General features: G+C 44.7%; 1 protein-coding gene across 1 annotated transcript in view; it reads left to right on the plus strand.

Annotated features, from left to right (window-relative positions):
• Positions 1–310: 310 nt before the first annotated feature.
• Positions 311–22,036, plus strand: part of gabbr1a (gamma-aminobutyric acid (GABA) B receptor, 1a) — a 65,486-nt gene continuing 43,760 nt past the window's right edge. The window contains exons 1-7 of the mRNA XM_062400237.1: positions 311–678; positions 4,075–4,161; positions 4,824–4,888; positions 5,923–6,061; positions 9,541–9,726; positions 10,889–10,906; positions 20,827–20,987. Coding sequence (XP_062256221.1) covers positions 4,083–4,161; positions 4,824–4,888; positions 5,923–6,061; positions 9,541–9,726; positions 10,889–10,906; positions 20,827–20,987 — 648 coding nt within the window. The 5' untranslated portion in view covers positions 311–678; positions 4,075–4,082. The remainder of the gene's footprint in view (positions 679–4,074; positions 4,162–4,823; positions 4,889–5,922; positions 6,062–9,540; positions 9,727–10,888; positions 10,907–20,826; positions 20,988–22,036) is intronic.

The following is a 22,036-nucleotide window of genomic DNA, read 5'->3' on the forward strand; positions in this document are numbered from 1 at the left end:
CGGCGGGATGAATCCACGCAGGCTTATTCAGGAATCCAAAGCCTCATCTTAGGATTCATTATGATATATGTGTGTGTGTGTGTGTGTGTGTGTGTGTGTGTGGTTTCTTTCCTTTTCAGTTGCGGGTCTAGACCTTGTTTCATCTTGAGAGGAGGGGGGTGCTAGAAGAAAAAGAAGCGGGTAAATGCGTGAGAGAGGGACTGTTACGCACGGTGCGTCTCCATCATGACGTCGTGAATTAGCTCAAGATTGTCGGAGGAGGAGGGGGGAGAGAGAGTCAGGGAGAAGAGGAGGGGAGTGAATCGGTGTTTCGTCGCTCATGCGTTTGTATATAGTGCATGTATATTTTTTTTTCTACGCGATCTAGTTTTTTCTGTTGTTGTCATTTCTTACCTTCGCCCGTGCGTAATTGCAATACGTGGGGACGCGCCGAGCGATTCTGCGATTATTATTATTTTTTGGGGGGGGTTGTAACGTCCTGTTTACGCACGGAGCGGCTCGCACATCTATAGCCATATGAACACAGCCATAAAGAGAACAGACCAACGAGATACCGCTGCAAAGATGCACCTTTCTACCAAATAATCCGACACTGGGATTATTGTTGTTATTCCCTGGCGGCTGCAAACCCGGAGGAGGACGAGCCGCTATCCCTGACAGGGCGCATCGGAACTAATAGTAAGTACACACGCTACTGCTTCGCTTCACGGGGCTGGATGCTACTATTGCTGCGATTTATTCAGGGGATCGATCCGCTCCCGTCGCAGGTGATGGAGACAGATGCCAAGTGCCTCATTCATTCTGTATGCTGAGGCCATGCATTAGCGATGGGCACACAGGCCACATTTGTTATTTTAGTTCCCTCCTGCAAGAGCCACCATCGTCCACCGGCTGCGGGAGGAGAGCGATGGCTGATTTTATCGTGGGGGATTTTTACGCGTTTCGAACCCACGGGAGCCGCTTCTGGCACATGACACGTTTATTCCAGACGTGTGAGGGGCTGCTCATTTAATATGGTCGGCCTTCCTCTTCCCCTTCCTCTTCCTCTCCGGGCCACCGCGGATTCCCTCGTCAACAGCCGATAAGTAACTACCGACAGCGTACGGTTGGTGGCACCCTCACCGTGACCCGCACGTCTCGGTAGTTCATGCTCAGCCGTGCGCAAAAATGCACCATCCGAGTCTGGTAGCAGTGGGTTGTATGTATGTGCGTGTGCACGGTGGGGGTTTCTGGTTCTGCAATGGACCCTGGATCAGTGGCTTTCGCTTACACTGCTGTTTCCGGTAGCGTAGACACGCAGGGAGGCAGGTGTGTGTGAGTGTGTGTGTTGTGTTTCTGCAGCGAGGCGGTTGTGCCATGTTTGTGGAAACACCGTGGGAAGCCTTCGTTGCGTCGCCGAGCTGGAGGCCAGTCGCCGGGCCTCACGCCTCAGTGTGCCCGGTGCCTCTGCAGCCCCAGCACTGGTGGAGGGAGTCAGATGGGTGTGAGCTGATCAGGCTGCCTCACGCACACACACACACACACACACACACACACACACACACACACACACACACACACACTCACACAATCACGCACACACAGAGTTTGCTTTCATACATCTCAGTGTGTGATCCCTGATATTAATGACTCCTGCTGGGATGTCCTTCTCTCTCCCCTCTTGTTTCCCTCTCACTCTGCTGCCTCCCATCCCTCCCTCCCTCCATCCATCCCACACAGGACAAGAGCACACACACACACACACACACACACACACACACACACACACACACACACACACACACACACTGCTGGTGTCTACCTCCTGCCTCTTGTCAGTGAACTCTAAAAATACACTGGATAATGCTAATGAAGTATCCAGCAGAGTTTGTCTGTCTTCCACAAGCAAGCCTCTCTGCCATCTGTCTCCCTCACTGTGGTGATTTGCGTTGTTATAGGACCCCCTCCATCCACACACACACACACCCCATCACCACAAGCACCGCCACTGCCTTGAAAAGTGTGGGAATGCATAGGATTTGTTTATGTTTGATGCATGTGTGACAACCGCATAAAGCAACATTTATTATTCAAAACTGCAAATGAGCAGCCATCGCTTTTTTTTATCATTGATACATTGATATAGTGTGTGTGTGTGTGTGTGTGTGTGTGTGTGTGTGTGTGTGTGTGTGTGTGTGTGTGTGTGTGTGTGTGTGTGTGTGTGTGTGTCTGCCTTTACCAGGACTCAAGGCACCGTGGCTCACGAATCTCAAGGGTCTTTTGACTCCTGACTGGTTAGCACAACATCCTCGTTGTGTAATTGTAAATTCACTCACATCCCAGTCTCTCTGCAGCTGGAGAAGTGCAGCGTACGTGGGGTGAAAAAAGTTGTATAGATGCTTTTCGTGGCTGTAGAGGGGGGGCTGCATGAAGTGTGGTGGTTGGGTGGAGTCCCCCAGAACCTCTGGAGCCTGGTCCTCACCCAAACCTCTGAGGGGACTGTCAGTGGTTGAGTTGCACTGTGGGTAATGCAGGCCCCTTGTAGATTGGTCAGCTGATTATTGTTTTGATTGATGGATTAATTGTCTCGTCTATATAATTTGAGAAAGTATTGAGGTCAAGCACTCGACCAATCAGGATTTGTAATTAGTTTGGTCAATGTCACATCCACTGACATGGAGTGGGCGGGGTTTAGGACCCATACTGCAGCTTGCCATTAGGTGGCGGCTGAGATGCCTCTGGCTTCACTCGTGATCTAGAGTCCGACACAAGATTAGCACGTGTATCAACAAAGCCTTGATACTGCAACTCTTCACCTGATCGCTGCTATCCAGACTCCAGATGCTCAAGATGGCAGCGCTTGCATCGAGGATACTATAGCTGGACAGTTGGAGGAAGTGGAGACGAGTCATCCATCTTGATTAACAGTCTACGGTTGAACAACACAAAGCACTTGAAGATGTAACTTTGCATTCCTGGAAATTGCAGCAGGCATTATTTTCTTGTATTCTCGCATTATGTCGACAATCAGAAGATAAATCTGTCATGAAAACAGCTGTCAGCATTACTGCCTACATTACCCATAATGCAACGTGACCACTGGTACTGATGGGAGCTGCAGATTTGGTAGGGAATTGTCTGTGATCTATGAGTCATCTGTCAGATGTTCATATTTTAACCCGTTTAAATAATTCCCACAGCCCCGGAGGTCATGGTCTCAACGCTGGTTTGTTTGGTGGCACATGGGCCGAGACAGAACCCATCAAACTGTGGTGTAGATCTGGACAGACAGATCCAGGAGTTTTTTATTTGCACATTGAGAGATGCATTTTCACAAAGTTCGCGGGAATCAGACATATTTAGAGAACTAAAATCTACTGGTGTGGACAGTTTGGTGCAGTCTGATTGAATTTAAAGAGCCTGTCGGGCCGCGGTGGACGTGTTCGCTCTCTGAGTGCCGCTCTAGTTTTGTTCCTCTCATTTTAAATGTCTATGGTGAGTCTGACAAGGTTACAGAGCTACATCAGTTTGTTCCACAGTTTCCCTGCCTGTGGGGCTGTATGAGTTATTTCACCTTGTACAGTCAACACATCTAAAATATCTATTTTTTTACAGCTGTGCAATGGAAAGCTTTTGTGACAAGCGGTCTTTTACCGTGACATGTAGAAAACATCTTTTGACTTGTGTGAGATGATTCTGTGAGCCGCCACTTTTCAAAACCATCCCTATCTGGCTGTCGGAGCGGAGACCCCTCGTACACAGGGGCCTTCTGAACGGAGGCCAAGCTGCTAATGAACTGATCCTGAGCTGCACTGTAAACACAAACAGGAGCAGAGAAGTGGTCTCATCCTCTCTGCGCTCAGTCAGGCAGGTTGAAAATGGAGGTTGTTTTTTTAAAAGCCAAAAAGTTCATGCATTCCTTTTGTAGAAGGACGGCAGTGAAGCGATAATGAGCGTATCCAAGGACATAGGGTGAAGCATTAATACCGTAGGAAAATGTTCTCTGTGACTTTTTCTGTTCGTCTCTGTCGTTCTCCAGATCCCTCACTTTCCCTTCACATCTCAGTGAAAACCTCTCTCCTTCTTCTCTTTCAGATCCAGAGATGGCGCGGCTATTGTTTCTGATTATTCTCTATGCTCTTCCGTCTCGTGTTGTGCCCATACATAATTCATCAACTGAAGGTAATTCTTGTGTGTGTGTGTTTGCTGTGTGTGTCTGTTTACAATGTGCATTAATGGAGAGAAGTAACTCCACAGAGATTGCTAAGTGACCCGAATGAAGCTCTGTAATTTGTGCAGTACAGAAAATGTCGGTTAAATAGAGCTCTCTCCAGTGTTGGGCCCTGAAGTAACACCCCCTTTCATTTTCTGAATAGAGCCTTTGATGAACAGCCGTAATATTTTAACCATCCTATGTAGATATCCCACAAGCTAGGAGATTGTGAAACAATGCTACGTGGTACAAAGTTCGTATGCTATCAACTGTGTTTAAGCAAAACGGGTATTACTTCTGTTATCAATGAGAAATACTACACTAACGACGTCTCTGATTGGTGGAGCAGTTACATTGGATTACATACCGTTTACCTTTCTAACCTGCTGTAGTTTTTTTTGGAGACAAGGAAATGAAAGGGATCAATCGCAATGGTTGATGGGATGCGTAGTTCCTTCCCTCTGAAGTGTCAACAGAGAGAACGAATACAAAATGTACTTCCATAAGCCAGGGCTGTTCTAAAAGTGGGATGTATCATGTTGCTGTAACATAGCTACGTTATCTGGACACAGATCTTTCCTTCTCTTGCCGTCCCACTTTCTCCATCCTTGTATTTTCTTTTCTTCTGCAGGCTGTGCCATCATCCGGCCTCCCAGGGACGGGGGCATCCGCTACAGAGGCCTGACACAGGAGCAGGTACAGAGGAGACAGTTAGGACACAGTAGCTCAGCTGTAAAATCAAACATGTCAAACCTTGACAAACACCAGACGATAATTATGGAACTTGTACGTTAAATTCCGCCCTCTGCACAACCTCTACCTAAACTTTGGTCAGAATTGATCTCAGTACACTTGGCTGTGCTAAAGACATCAGACACTAACTGTCTCTGCCTGTAGTTGTGGAAATAACATAGCGTTTCCTCTTCTCGGCTACTTCACCTTATATTCCCACATATCTATCGACTTGACATGGATCTTAAATTCCATTCGTATCGGTTTAAACCGACAGAAATCCTGTTTCAGCAGATGGATGACTGCTGTAACTCCCTTTTTATAATGTGGCCTCACTCAGAAATCAATCCACTGTCTGCTGTTGGTCCACAATGCTGCCGTCTTATCGGCTTTTATCGTGTGGTGTCTATGGCTTTTGTTCGCATTATTATTCAGATTGTTTGTGAGTATCATTCTGTTTGTTATAAAGCACTTTGTTGCTTGTATACTTTCCTGTATCAAATGATTATTATTATTATGTAAGGACATCCTTCTATCATCAAACATTCAAGAGATGTAACAATAACAAATAGATTTTTCGGAGACTTTAAAGCTTCTTCATTCCACACTGCAGCAAATCTGGGGTGTGAAAGTGAAAGAACGACTGAAACTCTGTAACCGAGACATTTAAATGTTTGGAATCTAACGTACGCATGTTTGAAACTAACATACGTCACCTCGACACCAACGTGAGACATAAAACCTGTGCAGTCCATCTTATTTCCTGCATCCCTCAACCGGAGAGAAATGTAATCCAGAGTGTGACAGCCCATCAATTCACACAGAATTACCATGAATTGCTCTTTTCGTAGAGCTCTATTGTCGCCGCCATATGGCACAAGGCTCCGCCGCTCTGAGACAGAATGAAGAGGGTCCCTGTGTGAATCATAACAACTGGTTTGAGAAAGCATCAATCACTCGTTAATTGTCGTCTCTCCTCTCACGCGTGTGTCTCACAGATCCGCAGCGTGCAGATCCTCCCTGTGGATTATGAGATCGAGTACATTTGCCGAGGGAACCGGGTGATCGTGGGGCCCAAGGTCAGGAAGTGCTTGCCCGACGGCACGTGGACGGACATTGCGCTGCACAGCAGATGCTGTAAGTCCCCTCCTCTCGTCTCCTTTTTCATCCCGTCATCCTCTCTTCTCATATCTCCTCACTCCTTTTTATTTTCCCTGACAAATCCTCTGTGTTGTAATCATTTCCAACACGTACTATCTCTCAAATTAAAGCCACAATTAAATAGAAATAATACCTCAGGTGTTTTGACAGCCTGTCACTGCCTCTCCCCTTCTACACTTCGCACGGAGGAATCTGTGAAATACTCTGCAGGGCGGGGACTGCAGTCATTTTCATTCTCCACGGCTACTTATGAGAATCCACAGAAAAGAAAAGTGATGCAACCTTTAGTGGTGCTCAGATGAATTCAAAGCAGCAGTCTTATTGTTCTGGTTCTTCGACCATTTTAAAAGTCTATAATTAGAGATGGACGATGTGTCTCCACTTCCTCCCACTTTACAGAAATGAAGCCAAAATACAAATAAGTCTGCGGCGTAGTGATCAGGGGAAATAGCCACAGTATCGGGATCCCTCAATACACAAGCCTGACCAATCGAGAGGCCGTCTCAGCTTTCCATCTTGATTCTCCACCACTTTTATACCACTTAATAACTAATCTATGCCATAGAATGTGTATAAAGATGAATGAATGCTGCAATCTTGCGCATATGGAGCCAGCGTAAATAGTCGTAACGTATACTTTTCTTGTTTTTGGATCGTTCAAAGCGCTTTATTCACTCACAGCCATCAGGGGCAATTTTGTGTTCAGTATATCGCTGTAGGAAACTTTTCCATGCAGAATGGGGAAGTCTGGGATTCGAACTGCAGACCTTTTGGTTGGTCGACGACCCGGAGCCACAGCCGCCCCTAGAGTCTGTGCAGTGGCAATGGTGGGATGAAGACCAATCACAACGTTTTCACCCTGTTTCTAAAGCATTGAATCACTAATAAAAAACAAACTACCACTAGTAGAGAAACCACTCTTCAACCTACATCAGTGTGATGATAACTACCTAAAATGACATCTATGTCCTGTCCACTAACATGGAGGAGGCAGGATTTATAACGTGTACTGCAACCTGCCACCAGGGGCTGATTAAGGCCATTTGGCTTCACTTTTGGGGGGCTGTCATGTCGTCCATCTTTATTTACAGTAGGTAGGAGCAACATTATCAGCCTGATACAGTGAAATTACAGCGAACACTTTCCTATTTACACATCCGGTGATTATGCAGCTACATCACTGCTGATTTGGACGGTGACTCTGAACACGGTGGATGTGCTGTCCAATAATCCCCCTTTTAACTCTGCTCCTGGTCCCTGGCAGCTCCTGAGGGAGATCACTGGCTCTTTGGCAGATAAACGCTTCACTTGATTCACCAGCTGCTCTGTGGCCGTGTCGGCTGTTCGGTGCCGAGCAGGTAGAGCACAGGAGCTGTTTTGATGTCTTTTTTTTTTTTTTGTCCAAGCCACCTGCCTGCTGCAGCAGAAACTGATGCCATGAGAGAGGTGAACAGTGAAGATCGGAAGAGCTGGTGGGAGCTGGGGATTTGGATGATAAGAGTCTATTTAGGTTCATCACTACGAGTATTTTCACACTTTCATTTGATGTTATGGTTTCCGCTCCTGACCGCCGCTTTATTAGTTGAATGGTTTGTTTGTTTTGATTGATAACACAAAAAATGCTTAATAGATATCCATGAAACTTGGTGGACGGACAGGACGTGACCAAAGAAAGAACCTGTCCACTTTTTGGAATGGATCTGGATCACTGGGTAGATCCAGCGATTCTCTTCTGTCAGTTTGCTGAACACTGTTGATTCCAGCTTTCTGTCTGTATCATCTGAAGCTGCTGTGAAACACGCACCTGACACTTTCCAGAGGGTCAGTCGAGCTGCACTCAGGCTGGACGGCACTGGACTCCGCCGGGGCCACTGTATGTTCTCTGCAGGACGTGCATGTGTGAAGTCTGATTGAGACGCTCTTTAGTTTCTACAAACTTTATGGCCTCATGGTATAAAGTCTTTAAAAATCCAGGAGAAGTCAATGTGTGAACACAGCAGGGGATCTTCCAGATGTTTGCAGTGAGAAAAGATATCATGCTTAGAGAATCAAGGAGCTTAAGGTCCACAGGCTGGACATAATGTATTTTTAAAATAAATTATTTTTCCTTTATAGTATTTAAGGTGTTTTGCTGCTTCTACAGGGTCTAAATCTGTATTTTTGTCCTCAAATCTTCCTTCCAAACCTAAATCTTGCATTCTGAAGCTTGAATGTAATTTCTACCCCGATCACATCTCCACTGCCTCTGCAAATGCTGAGAATCAGGCCAGTGATCTAATCAGAACCCGGCTATATCTCTGGTTTTTTTGTTTGCTCAGTCCCTATTTAACATCAGTGGAATTTAGATTTCCCCAGAGTTTCTCCAAAGCAGGATTTTTGTTTTCTCTGGCTTATGTAAGTGAGCAGGCTGCAGATTGAAATGTGTGTGTCTGTGCATGTGTGTGTGTGTGTGTGTGTGTACATGCACTCGTATGCTGGAAGGAAGATTCAACAAACTCTGCAGATACACAGAATTAGATTCTAGAGCTCTGCATTTTGTCAGGGAATCAAACCAAGACCAAAGCTTTGGCCCCATTTATTTCTAGCAGGTGATCGACACTAATGGTTCCTCTTAAATATCTTCAATGGAAGATATTTATATCACCTTATTTGGGACTTCCTGTTTCTGTTATCACCTCAGGGATACTTAAAAAAAAGCTTTTCTCATTCTGATTAAAGCAAATTCATGTTTAAAATATTAACTATATTGGTTAGCACTGTTTCAGTTGAAACCTGGTTCGCCACCTGCTGGTCGTTATAGAGAATACAGGTTTCAGGTGCTTTCACGTTGGCTTCACCTTCTGAGTCTAGGTCTATTTTTATAAACAGTATATGGTCCCGAAGCAAATGGAGCCAACCACAGTATTTTATGCTGGAAGATTTGTGTGATTTTAAACATGGATTCAAAGAGAACATTTCAATTGAATCTATCTATCGATTTTGAATTGATCAGCACGTAAACAAGGTTCCGGGTTTGTGTGAGATTTCTGCCTCAGACATGCAAAGGCTTGTTTACCTTCACCCGTTCACACGACGCCTCTGTATCCAGCACACATCCCTTTCACACACTGCCTGCACAGCCATCAGGGGCAATGTGGAGGAATTAGGAATCAAACCACCGACCTTCCGAATATCGGATTAGCAACCTGCTCTACCTCCTGACTCACAGCCGCTCCCAAATCCTGCCCCTGTCTTCAGCTGCAGCGTGCATTAAAACAATCACCTGCCCCCAAGTGTCCAAACTCATCAATAAACCCTTCTGGAAAGTTCCTTAATTATTCAAAGCTAATTTCCTGTTTCTTGCTTCACTCAAAAACATTATTCTCTTCCCCCAAAGCTTGTTTACCTCAACTCTATCTCAATTCCTGCACTGATGCATCTTTCTCTAACTCTACCCGTCTCCCTCCCGTCTCCAGTGCTGCTGTGCCCGAGGGTGTGGACGTCCCTGGAGAACGGCCGGGTGACGCCGAGGCCTCCCGGGCCGCCGGTGGAAGGGACGCTGCTACATTACAGCTGCCACGCCGGCTTCATCCTGGAGGGCAGGAACATCAGCCACTGCACTAAGCTGGGGAAGTGGGATGCACCTAAGCCCACCTGCCTCTGTGAGTGAATGAGATTTTTACAGAAGGTGCCAATTGTAGAAGAAATGTGAAAGTTGAACTGTAGGGAGGGTTAAATGTGTATCTGCTGCACACGCCCCGTCTCACAGTGTTAATGAAATAAGTTCCTGGATCTACTTCCTGATCCGGATCCACAAAGTTCCACTCAAACACCCGTTCTCCCGGAGGTGGAGCACGGTGACTAGTCACTAAATGATGCAGCCAATCAGAGCGTAGCCCTTAGAGTGCAGGTGAAACCAGTGGCAGTGGGACGTCCTGCACATTAAACCACAGACGACACATGACAGATCGAATGTGAGAGAACGTTTCACTGCAGCTGGCACGTCCACAGTCCACTGAGAGGATTTGTCCAAATTAGTGCAAATAAATGAGGATTTAACGCATCGAATGAAACAAACAACCGAAAAGAAACCAGGTCGCCAACTGGGTAGGAGAGGGGTTGGCATGGTAACCAGGAAAACTGCAGTGGGACTGGTATTAAAAGGGATGAAAGGAGGAATTATCAGCACGGCTGCATTGGGTGACTGGAAGTGGGGCTACTTATCTTATAATCCCTAAAGAAGCTAAATAAATCTTATAAAAGCTTTGTTTATATACATATTTAAAAACTGTGCAAACTGAGGGAATATCTGAAAATATCAGAATTTGTATTATATCTAAGCTAAATAACTGTTAGATTTAAAGGTGTTTCTATCTCTTATTAAATGCCTGTAACATAACAGAGATTACATAACAACTCATTGAGGCACCTCCTCCCAGGCAGCACTGCATGATGCTGCACTACAGCGATGCGTCACTGCCACCTAGTGGAGGAAAGTACCTGAGCCTCACTGCACCAAATCTTTGACATCCTTTTATTTTATTTATTTATTTATTAGACAGGGACAATGCAGAGAAACATAATCACAGGCTGCAGGAACCTGTGCAGGATTTCTGTCCAAGGCAAATTAAAAATCCAATTATAAAATGAGCCAAGTAAAAATATAAAATTATTTATATGGATTTCCAAAATGGAGTAAAAAAAAGATTTAAAATGTAAAGCTGTTTACCAGTGCACTTTAAATAAATAATTGATTGTTCCATTGCCACCTGAATTAGATCTATAATCATCTGTTCTTTCCTTTTTCTGTTTTCCTGCCAAAAGATGACAGAAACTACACAGGTGAGATCTTTTCCTTCTTAATATCATCACTTATTCCTGTTTCATGAGACACTTGACTCCAACCCTCCTCTCCCACAATAGTTACTCAGTTGTGTTATTTATTGTGTCATGGACGCACAAGAGCTCAGACCACATGGACGTCTTTGACAGAAACATACTACACACCTGCCCTTTTTCTGGGGGAGACTAACAATGCTCTGGTTGGAGGAGGCAGGGAACTGCAGGACGGTAATTCCAGTTACTTATAAGTTAATGTACCTAAACATAAACAAAGAACTTTGTTTCCATACCCAGACTCTGCCACAAACAAAAAAGAATAAAATCTGCCACAAACAAAAATACTTTCCTCTTAAAAGACTGTTTTGAAAATGATGCATTCAGAAACGCATGCATATAAATTCTAGGAATGTCAGTGAGTACTGTGACCACAGGAGGGCAGCAGTGGTCTTTGAGAATTGGGCCAAACTGGGGCGTGTCTGTCTCCATCTGGTGCAGCTGTAGCCTGCAGCAAGTGACAAGTGGTTGTTCTGTAAGAATTCAATCCCCCGAACCAGCTGGAGAGATCGGACCTGATGGGGGGGGGGTTAACTTCTTCTATGAAAAAGTTTTCCACCTAAATGTTTCTCTGCTGTGAGAAACAAGAATATAGGCCAAGTTAAATTTGATTCGAGGCTGTAGACGTTAAAATAAATTAAATTTCATATCTTTCATATCAAAGCATTCACAGGCTGAGAGAGTGCCCCCCCCCCCCCACACACACACACGTTCCTACCAGATGTTACATGAGGATCATTATTTTTGTTGAGAAAGAAATTATATGAATCAAAGCAAGAAGAGAAGCCAATTTAATCTGCTGCCAATTATTACTGATAAATATCCAGACTGACACGCTCGTGTCCTTATTTGAATTCCAAACTTTTACTGATAATTCCTGTTAGCTCAATGCTAATGGTGGTTGCTCGGCTGCTGCCATGTGGAACTAGGCAGGGTTTTGAAGAAGTGGAGCAGGAGACCAGATGTGGGTTTGTTACCAAGCAGGTTTAAATCTGACGGGTTCAAATGATCCTGTTCACTTAAAGTGTTTGAATGAATGAATAAAACTTTATTATTCACTAAGGCTGGAGAATTGCTTTCGCCTCGCCAGTTCAACATTAACAACGACATTCAAATTCAAAAAAATAATTAGTTCAATTTCCGTGGGTTGAAGTGCACAGTCACAATAAAAAAACCTGTTCAGAAGCAGTTAAAACAGTTCAAAGTGTAGTTTCGTTGTGTTGAGGGTTTGAAAACCGTTCGCAGTGGGTCGTTCTCAGAAAAATGAACTAATGTGCTGTGTCAGGCCTCCTGGGAAAATGAGGGGTCGAATCATCTACCAGCGCCGGCCATTTAATCTGAGCCCTGGTGAGGATGATGGATACATTTGTTAGCGCTGCATTGTGGGTCAGCCTCTCGCTCGGTTATGTCACCACATTAGTCCAGATATTCAATCACACACTGAAGCGACCTCCTCGGAGAGACTCGCCCCACCCAAAGTTACTGTAATGAATTAGAAATACATTAAAGACTGTAAAGATATAAAGATGGATGACATGACCACTGGCTGCAGAGTAAGTCGTAAATCCTGCCTCCTCCGTGTTAATGGATGGGACATGAACAAAACTTCTAGAGTCAAGTACATGTTAAATACATTTTTCTCAAAGATGGTTTGTGTCATGTTCTTATCACACTGATGTTTGTGTGCTCGTGTTTCCCTGTAAGTTTTGTGAAAAGTACTAATTGACACCTGAGACTGATTCCTGATTGGTCGAGCATGTGTATCAATGAGATATTCGTTACCTCAGCTCCATCCCCCCGCCCCCGTGCAGACTATGGCTCCAATACACAAGATGGCGGCGTTTGGCTTCATTTCTGGATAACGGGAGGAAATGTGTCGTCCATCTTTATATTCAGTCTATGGCATGAACCTGCGTGAAAGCAAAAAAGCCATCACGTTCACACACTGTTCATTAACACTAGGCTGTGCAGACACGACATACAACAGCTGAACTCTGAATATATATAGTTTGATGTAAGTAATCCCTCGAGTTACTGAAAAAGTTTCCGAATGGCACGGAGAGAGAGAATTAACAAAGCAGAAGACGAACACTGTTCCCACTAATATAAATCTCCATCCACGGTCTCAACACTGACCTCCTTCTGGCTGTGCTCCCTCCGTCTCGTTCCACTCCCTGGGCCATCACCACCTCCTGACTGCCTCCTCAGTGGGAGAAAGGTTAATACCCTGTTCCTGTTTGTGTGGGTGTGTGTGTGTGCCGGCACTACCCTGTGTGTGTGTGTGTGTCTGTGTAGAAGGACGGCATCACTTCAGTTTATCCGTTTTTCTCCAAGTACAGTAGCGAAGCCGCAGAAACACAATAAATACGAACAAATAAGCAACAACAACCAGGCTGTGACGAGTTGAACCTTCTCTGCAAACAGCTGCAGCCAGTTTCCCTTGCTAACAGGCACAAAAGCACAGTTTGGTGTTTTTGTGCAGAAAAATTCACATCAAATCTAAATCAAATCAAGCTGTAGTTGCATAGCTCATATTCAGGAATCACAATGTGGCCCATGGGGCTTAACAATCTACAAGGTGTGACATCCTCTGCCCTTCTTCCTCGATTATGGTGAGGTAAAGCTTTTAAAAAGGCTTTTAACAGGGGGACACATGCTGTGAGACCGAGAAGAGACAGAGGGGAAAAAGATGTCCCTTGTAACAAAGCACATCAACAAAAATACTTTTCAAACAAGGATTATAAGATAGATAAAGAGGGAGGTTTATCATGTTTAAAGCATTTATGCAAACAGAAAATGCCTGTAAGGATCTTTACGGATGTGTGTGGGTGTTTCCTAATGATCGGTCCAACTGAAATGTTCTAACCCATCAATGGAATAAACAACCGGCAACAAATGTTGTTTCTATGTTTTTAAAAAAAAGAAGTAATTTAGTAAAAATGTGCAGTTCTAAACTAACGTTGCTCAAACAGGAATAAACTTTAAATAAAAATCTGTTCAGTGGTGAATTAATTGTTGCTCGAGGGAGTCTTGGATGTGGGATCCACTCCAAATAAACCACACTGGCCATGTTCCCTGTAATCAAGGCACATGGAGGCTCACTGATGTGTTTTTAATGGTCTTTTCAGAAATGTGGTCGTCGGTGGCTCGGAGGAAGAAGCTGTAGCAGACTCAGAAAACATTGCTTTTGGACTTGTGGGGTTTGTTGATATTAGAAACATTTACGGCCATCTTTGGGATTTCAGCTGCCGTGTGTCTCCTCTGTTCGTGACGTTAAAACGTGTCACCAGACAAACTGTGTATAAGTACCACTCCATATGGTTCAGAAGTCATGTTAAATTGTGTATTTTTATAAATACACAATTGCTGCAAAGTTTTTGACAGTTGAACAACTAACTTATTATTTTCTTGCCACCTTGATGCTCAAATGCGAAATGTTTTTTTAATGACTGAGATTCTGCAGAGTATTGAAATGGAGCTGGTGTACAGTGTGCTGCTGTGGGACAAATGATGTAATGATCACACTGTATCTCAGTGCATGACAAGCTTTATTTACCAGCCAACATGTATGCTTGTGTAATATAAGAGCTTTCATCAAGTTGTCATTATTATTATTATTTCCATTATTATTTTATCCAGAGTTTCCATCGAGGCAATCTGATCCAAAGAGAAAACGTTAACGAATGGCCAAATGCAAAAGTCTGATTTCTGCACGAAGTTGCTGCGAATGACTTGTGGCGTCGACATCGTGAAAAGAGCCACACGAAAACAAAACATCGGCCATCTTGGGAATGGCTACAGTCTGATTGATTTTGCACAATACATTTTGCTGGAGCGTTCTTACACAGATTCGTATTGCTCCCTGAATGAACTGCGCCCTGCAGGTGGAGGACAATATCATCTGGCAACTGTGTTAAAAAGGGAACATTCAGATGAGTATTTTCCTCACTATCGCATCCGCCAGGAGGGAAGCAGGCCATTACTGTGAATGATGCCCAGTGTGCAAACTGCAGACACACAAATATAAAGTACAAGTTCCTCATTATAGCAGCTCAGCAACATGTTACAACACTCGTGTCTCCATTGCACCTTTTTCAGGCCGTGCAGCGGTTAATGTCTGCTCTGAATGTGGCATTTGCCACCGGGGCGGTTGTTAACACTGCACTGCCCGATGCTTACAGAGCGAAGCAGCATATAAAGTTCACGGCTGAATAATTGATAGTGCGTCGGATGGGGTCATGGGGTGGCAGCGGGGATGAGGAGGTGGAAGTTGAGGGCGAATATCAGCGGCCGATCACTTGTCTCACCTCAGCCTGCGAGGCCTTGTTAGCAGCTGGATTTGAAGAGCTCCGTGCTACATGGAGATATCCAGATAATGAGATTTGGGTAATGAACCAGGGTTATAGTGTGTAACTGTCATATTGCATCGCCTACCTACTGAGGGATTTTAATTTAGACCGGAGAAATAATTGTCTTCTTCTCGACTCCTGCAATAAGTCATTTCAAAAGGGAGCCTTAACAATAATATTCCATCTGCAATTAAAACACGTGCACAGGTTCTGTAAAAACACGTGAAAGGTTTAACATCACGTTCCTCAGATGGAAGCTGTCTGAGGAACGTGATGACATTGCACAACCAACTACATCTGCGGCTTGCACCCATTGGACGGCACTAGCTGTCAGTCACACGGTATCCACGCCCACACTGTGCTGTGTCGTCTATTACACTCTTAATTGGACCTTTAGACGAAATTGGACCATAATTTACTAAATCAACGTGGTGCTGTACTGAAGAAAACTTGAACCTCAAGATTGAAACCATTAACTCTTTAGAAAATGTATTACTAACGTTATGAATCAAGTGAGAAGTAGAGTAATTTTCTCAGACTTCTGTCGGAACGGATTTCTTGTGCAACCCATGGAGTCGCCCTCTGCTGGTCATTCGAGAGAATACAGATTTCCGATCCATCTGCATTGACCTCACTGCTGCAGCTCCTCTCTCTTAATCTTAGCTCCTGTCTCTTTAAGCCCCCCCCCCCCCCCCCCCCCCTCCTCCTGACAAAGCCCAGTCTGCTCTGATGGGCCAGTTTACCCACTCTGTTGTGATTGGTCAACTGCTGTGTAAAATATGTCGGCCTCCGCTCTCGCTTTACTTCGTTAGAGGCCAGTAAACTTGCATTATGCAAATGTTGGGCTACATGATGTCACGATGTCCAGGAAGTAGGAGCTTCAGGAGCGTTTTTCTTCTTCTTCTTCTCCTTCTTCTTCTTCTTCTTCTTCTTCTTCTTCTTCTTCTTCTCTTTTTGGTTTATTGGCGGTTGGCAACCAACATCGAGGTGAATCTACTGTGTCTTTCATCTTCTTCTTCTTCTTCTTCTTCTTCTTCCAGGTACTCTCTTAACTCTGGGCTTTTTAACTTTGCAGATCTTTTAGATTCACTAATAAAACCTTTGTAACACACTGGAGGAAAGAAAAGATGAAAACGCATCACACGAGTCCTTTAACCTTTAAAGGCCATTGTGTCAGGTGTTAATGACCGCACATGTGTGTTAGCGTGTGAGCACGGTGGTGTGTCGTGGACGAGGCTGTGGGCTGAACACGGGGCTCAAACAGCAGGTGTGCAGAGTCAATGTGCGTCTTATTCACTACATCACCGTCTCTGCTTTCCTCCGATAGAGACCAAGGCAAATAACATCAGCCGTGATTGATGCCAGCTGCCACATGTTTTGCTGATTTCTCAAAGCGGCGTCTTTTATAGACTTGGCAGCCGGGGGGGGGGGGGGAAACGTTCTTTGAATTAACTGAGGCGATCATCGAGCTGAGCTGCACATTGCTCGCGTTTGGTAGCACAAGCACTTACAGGTCAAACTGCATCGAGGGGGTTGTGTTGTTTTTCAATAGCACTCAAACGCACATCAAATGTAGCTTTGGCCACAAGGAGACCTAGTTTGATGATGTAGTTAAGCAGCGTGGAGTCATGGGAGTTGTTCTCTTCACCTCCATTGCAAGGTAAACTCTATCTGACACGACTTAGTTTCAAATCATGTTCACGGATGAGATCCTGTGTTAAAGTCTTATTCACGTTACACAGGAATAAATAATCGTGATCCAATACGAGCGACCAATACAAACAAGGGAAGGCAAAAATCCACAGACTGACCACATCGCTAGCAAAGTGGTTTTTCTTCGTCATACGTCATTTCCCCCGAAAGTTGGAGCAGATTCAGCTGAAGCCACGAGCAAAGAGGATATGATGCAATTAAAAAAGGACCAAAACGACAATAATTGTCATCGTTTTTAGACATTTAATGCAGAATTGTTGTATATTAGAATGTTTAATATAGTTGATTATGCAGTGGTTGTCACTGTCGCCTCACCATACAAAGGTTCTGGCCTCTAGCCTGACATGTTTGAGTTTGCATGTTCTTCACGTGTCTGCGTGGGTTTTCTCCCGCCCACAGTCCAAAGACCTACAGCTGAGGTTAATCTGAGACTCTCCTGTAGGTGTGAATGTGGATGGTTGTTTGCGTCTGGATGTCAGCCCTATGATGGACTGGGTGAGCCGGTTTACCCCCGCCTCTCACCCAGTATCTGCTGGGATTGGCTCCAGCCCCCTCAAAGGATGAGCAGCACAGATAATGGATGGTTCTGCAGGTCCCAAGAGCAGAATCAGTGCTTTAGCCTCAGCTTGAGCAAATATATGAACAAATATATGTATATGTTTCTACCAGGATGGATTTTTTTGTCTAACTGTAAATCTAGTGCCACCATCAGGTCAAACTGGTCAAGTACTTTAGTTTGAGCAGAGATTGTAAAATAAAAATGGAGGAAGCAATTTACCTTCCTGAAATGAAGCTAAAGTATCCTGGATACAAACGATGACATCATGGCGCCTTGGTATCTAGGTCTCACTGGCTTTACACTTATAGCATTAAATAACTAATGAATAACAAACGTATGAAAAACTAACACACACCACAAACATCAGAGGGAAAGAGACTATACCTAAAATGACAGAAACATGTATTTAACGTGTATTTTGACTCTTTACTTGGTTCCCCGTCCCGTCCACTAACACGGATAACGGCTCAAAACAAGTTGACGTTTGACGTTAAATGAATAAGATCTGATTCTGAATCTGTTTCATGTATTCTTGCTGCACAACCCACTGGTTCTGTTCATGAATTCATGTTCATATTTATTATATATATATATATATGTGCTCTTTGTTTGCACTGATCTGGCTCAAAGATAAAACTTACACTCGCTGTGTGCAATGACCGCAATGCAATTAATTTAATCTGATCTCATCTCGCTAATGGCAACTATTCAGTGATTAATCGTCCCAGGTACACAAACCTCGACCATCATGGTTTGAGCTTCCCAGCTGCTGGTTCCCTCTGTTTTTATTTGCAAACTGAATTTTGAACCGTCGATTCAACAAAACAAGGAATTTTAAAAATTTAATTTTGGGCTTTGGGAAATGACAACGCTTTATTATTAGTTCCTAACATTTAAAAGACTCAACGATTAATAGATTATTTTAAAAAGTAATGGGCCGATTGTTTGATTACGAAAGAAATGCTCGTTTTTAGCCCCACTGCTAACTACATGTTAACTTGTATAATTGAAACTTAAGAATTAATAACACATTTATACAAAAATATAATTAAAATATAATTTAGCCCAGTTTTAATTATTAGACAAGAGCAGAGCTGTGTTGGAATATTAATTTTCAGCAACTTTCAGTGGAAACATTACATTACATGTGTTTTGGCTGCCGCTTTTGTCCAAAGCGACATACATTTAGTACACTCAACATTTATGAGGAGCCATTTAGGGGTTCAGTATCTTGCCAAGGACACTTCAGCATGCAGATGGGTGAGAGTGGGGTTTGAACTGGCAACCTTCTTGTTGGAGAGCCACCACTGTAACCACTAGGCCACTCCGCCCCTTGACAATATGAAGGGGCTGGACAACAGAACAACAATTTCCCCTATAGCAATATGACAAAGGTTCAGTTTATATAAGTATGATGCTTATGCATTGTGGAAACACGTGTTTGTCATTCACTCTCCGCAAAGAACCAACATCCTTCTCTTTAAGAAGCAGAAATCTGAATTTAACACATAATCATGATAAATATTGATATCGACTCTTTACTTCGATATAATTTTGACCATATCATCCCGCCTTATTATACCATCATATTCTGTTATCGATTTAAAAGTGGTTGACATTTTAAAGAGATTCTGAGCGAATATGAATCAAAAAACTAATCAAATGATGCGCTGCATCGATCATGACAATAATCAATATCAGAAGATTCTGCACTACAGATGTGTTGCTTTTCCTGACTCACACAAATAGATCGATGCTCGGGAGGGAAACCAATCCAAGTGTCTGGGTATTAAAGAGTCCTTTTCTTAAAGCTGCCCTCTAACCCCTGCAGCACCCCCGTGTATTGAGGGCATCGATCAGAAATCGACCGTGGACCCAGCAGCCTGTGTCTGAGCAGCCTGTGTGGCAGCAGCGGCACAAAAGAGAATAGAGGAGTTAAAAAAAATGCAAAGCAGCAAATGTGACAGGAGGAGGTTGTGCGTGGAGAAATGGATGAAACTGTTTAAGTTGAGCGCAGCGTGTAACTCATTACTAAATCTTTGAGGACGTTTTGCCCAGAGCCCCCTCCCAACCTCTCATCCCCCTTCCTCCCTCCCTGACTCTCTCTCCTCTCTCTCTCTGCCTCCCTCACACACACACACACACACACACACACGCGCACACACAGCCAGTCGATGCTGCAGTGGATCAGTCGCAGAGCTGTGGCGCGCCTGCTCTCTCTCTCTCTCTCTCTCTCTCTCTCTCTCTCTCTCTCTCTCTCTCTCTCTCTCTCTCTCACTCTCTCTCTCTCTTCTTTTCTCCGCGGTGAATCGTTTCATCTGTTGGAATAATGGCTGCGTAAAAAAGCTGAGGAGACGTCGGTGCTATATTTCCGAATCCGTCTCCAGCTCTCGGTTCATGCTCCAGTCGTTCGGCGGCTTCTTCCGTTATTTTTTTCTCGTGTTATTTCCATCGGCTCCCGTTTTGCCGCGGCTGACGCGTTCTTGCGTTCGATTCTTACGCGTCGTCTTTCTATTTTTTATTTTGGCTGCGTAAAAGCCGTGAGTGATTTACGGCGCGCGACGTCCAATATTGACGATTTTCTTTGTTGTTGTTTTGGTTGTTTTAATTTTGCGCGCAAGGAAATAAGCAACGCGCATGTTTCCTCGCGCCGGATGCGATGAGATGCGTGAAGATGCGTGAAGATGCGTGAAGATGCGTGAAGATGCGGGGATCGAGGCTCGTTCGAAAGTTGACGCTGCGAGGATGCGAGCGCGTCCTCACACCAAGTGATGCCTGAACTGTCTTTGACTTTGTCCCGAAAATATCCAGCGCCGCCGACATGTATTATTAACAGCGCAATATGCTAAATCATACGCGGGCTGAATTATTCACGCGATGCTTTAAACACTCGCAATTAAAAGTAAACATTTGCCGTGCGCAATATCTGCCCGGAGCTGCGCGTAACAGCCTCAACTCGTGCGTGGGTCTTGTTCTCGTCGAGGAGCCGGACACGTGTTGAGCGCTCTTGTTTTTTTTTTTGGTCTTATTTTTGAAGTTGGAAAAATTCGTGCGTTAAAGAAGCTTTAGCCGCTGCAGCACCGGTGGCTCTCTCTCCTCCCCCCCACGGCTCCTCTCACCTTGAAGCATGCGGGCGACGCGCACCAGTCCCGCGCCGGTGACTCGCGACACCCGCGGGTATGCGACGCTGCTCCGGGCATCTCTCATCGTCCTTCTCCTCCTCCTCGGGCCTCGGCCCTCCGCAGGCAAGAAGAAGCTGTACATCGGAGCCCTGTTCCCCATGAGCGGCGGCTGGCCCGGCGGACAGGCGTGCATGCCCTCCGCTCAGATGGCCCTGGACCTGGTGAACAACCGGAGCGACATCCTGCCCGACTACGAGCTGGAGCTCATCCACTACGACAGCATGGTGAGTGTGCGTGTGCGTGTGCGTGTGGAGGTGCGCGCTCCGAGTGATAGAGTCTAATGATGGGCAATTATCACGAGGAGTGACTGACTTTTATTTGCTGTGATGTGCTGTAGGCTACTTCATTTACTCACCCCTCTCCTGTTTAATTGTTTCCACTGCGATCAACTGTGCATTTTATTTGTTATTACCTCAGTCAGGGCAGAGAGGTTTCATTTTATTGTGCTAAAAACATTTATTTTAGAATCACCTGTCTGTCTGTCTGTCCCAGGGTCTCACATCTCAACCTCTGCCTCACAAAGAGGCGGCTGCTTTTTTCTTATAGTTGAACAAACACACCTCCTGCTTGTTGCTCATCAATCATTAATCATGGTGGTATTTTATAATGTCAGCATTATCAAGCGCTTTAAATCCAATATCCGGCCCCCAGCTGTTTTCATCCCCCCCCCACAGCTGCCCTGAGTTTACCCCCAACCGAACACTGAGGGTGGACTTAAATCAAAAAGCATCGCATCCCCCTATGTGAGGAAAATACAGGGTCTCATTTGTGCCTTGTTGCTGCTTGTCCTTTATTCTTATTCTGAAAGTTTTTGACCTCAAAACAGGGGGACAATTTTTATTTCTCGACAGAGGGATGAGCGGAGACACATGAAAACAATTACTGGATATCCCCTCTGTCTCCTCTCATGAGGGACGTTATCAATCAGGCTGCAGGACAGATGCCCGGAGAGAGAGAGAGAGAGAGGGAAGGAGAGATAGAGAGAGGGAGAGAGAGAGCAAGGCCGAGGCACCAAACAGTTAACTGTACTGGGACTGGTTAGGAATTTGCTACGAGCTTTATTCTGATTGGTGTACAAGGCTCTGCATTGGAATCCGGTTAAACAGAATAGCAGGGAGAGAGAGTGAGTTTATGTGTATGTGTGTGTGTGTGTGTGTGTGTGTGTGTGAGGGAGAGAGAGAGAGAGGGGGAGAGAGTTGGCATGGCAACACAGTTACTCTTGAAGCACAGCACAGAAACAAATAAGGTTTCAGCTCTGTGTGAAAATATGTGA

This window comes from Platichthys flesus, chromosome 11 (assembly GCF_949316205.1).
Source record: "Platichthys flesus chromosome 11, fPlaFle2.1, whole genome shotgun sequence".
Lineage (NCBI taxonomy): Eukaryota > Metazoa > Chordata > Actinopteri > Pleuronectiformes > Pleuronectidae > Platichthys > Platichthys flesus.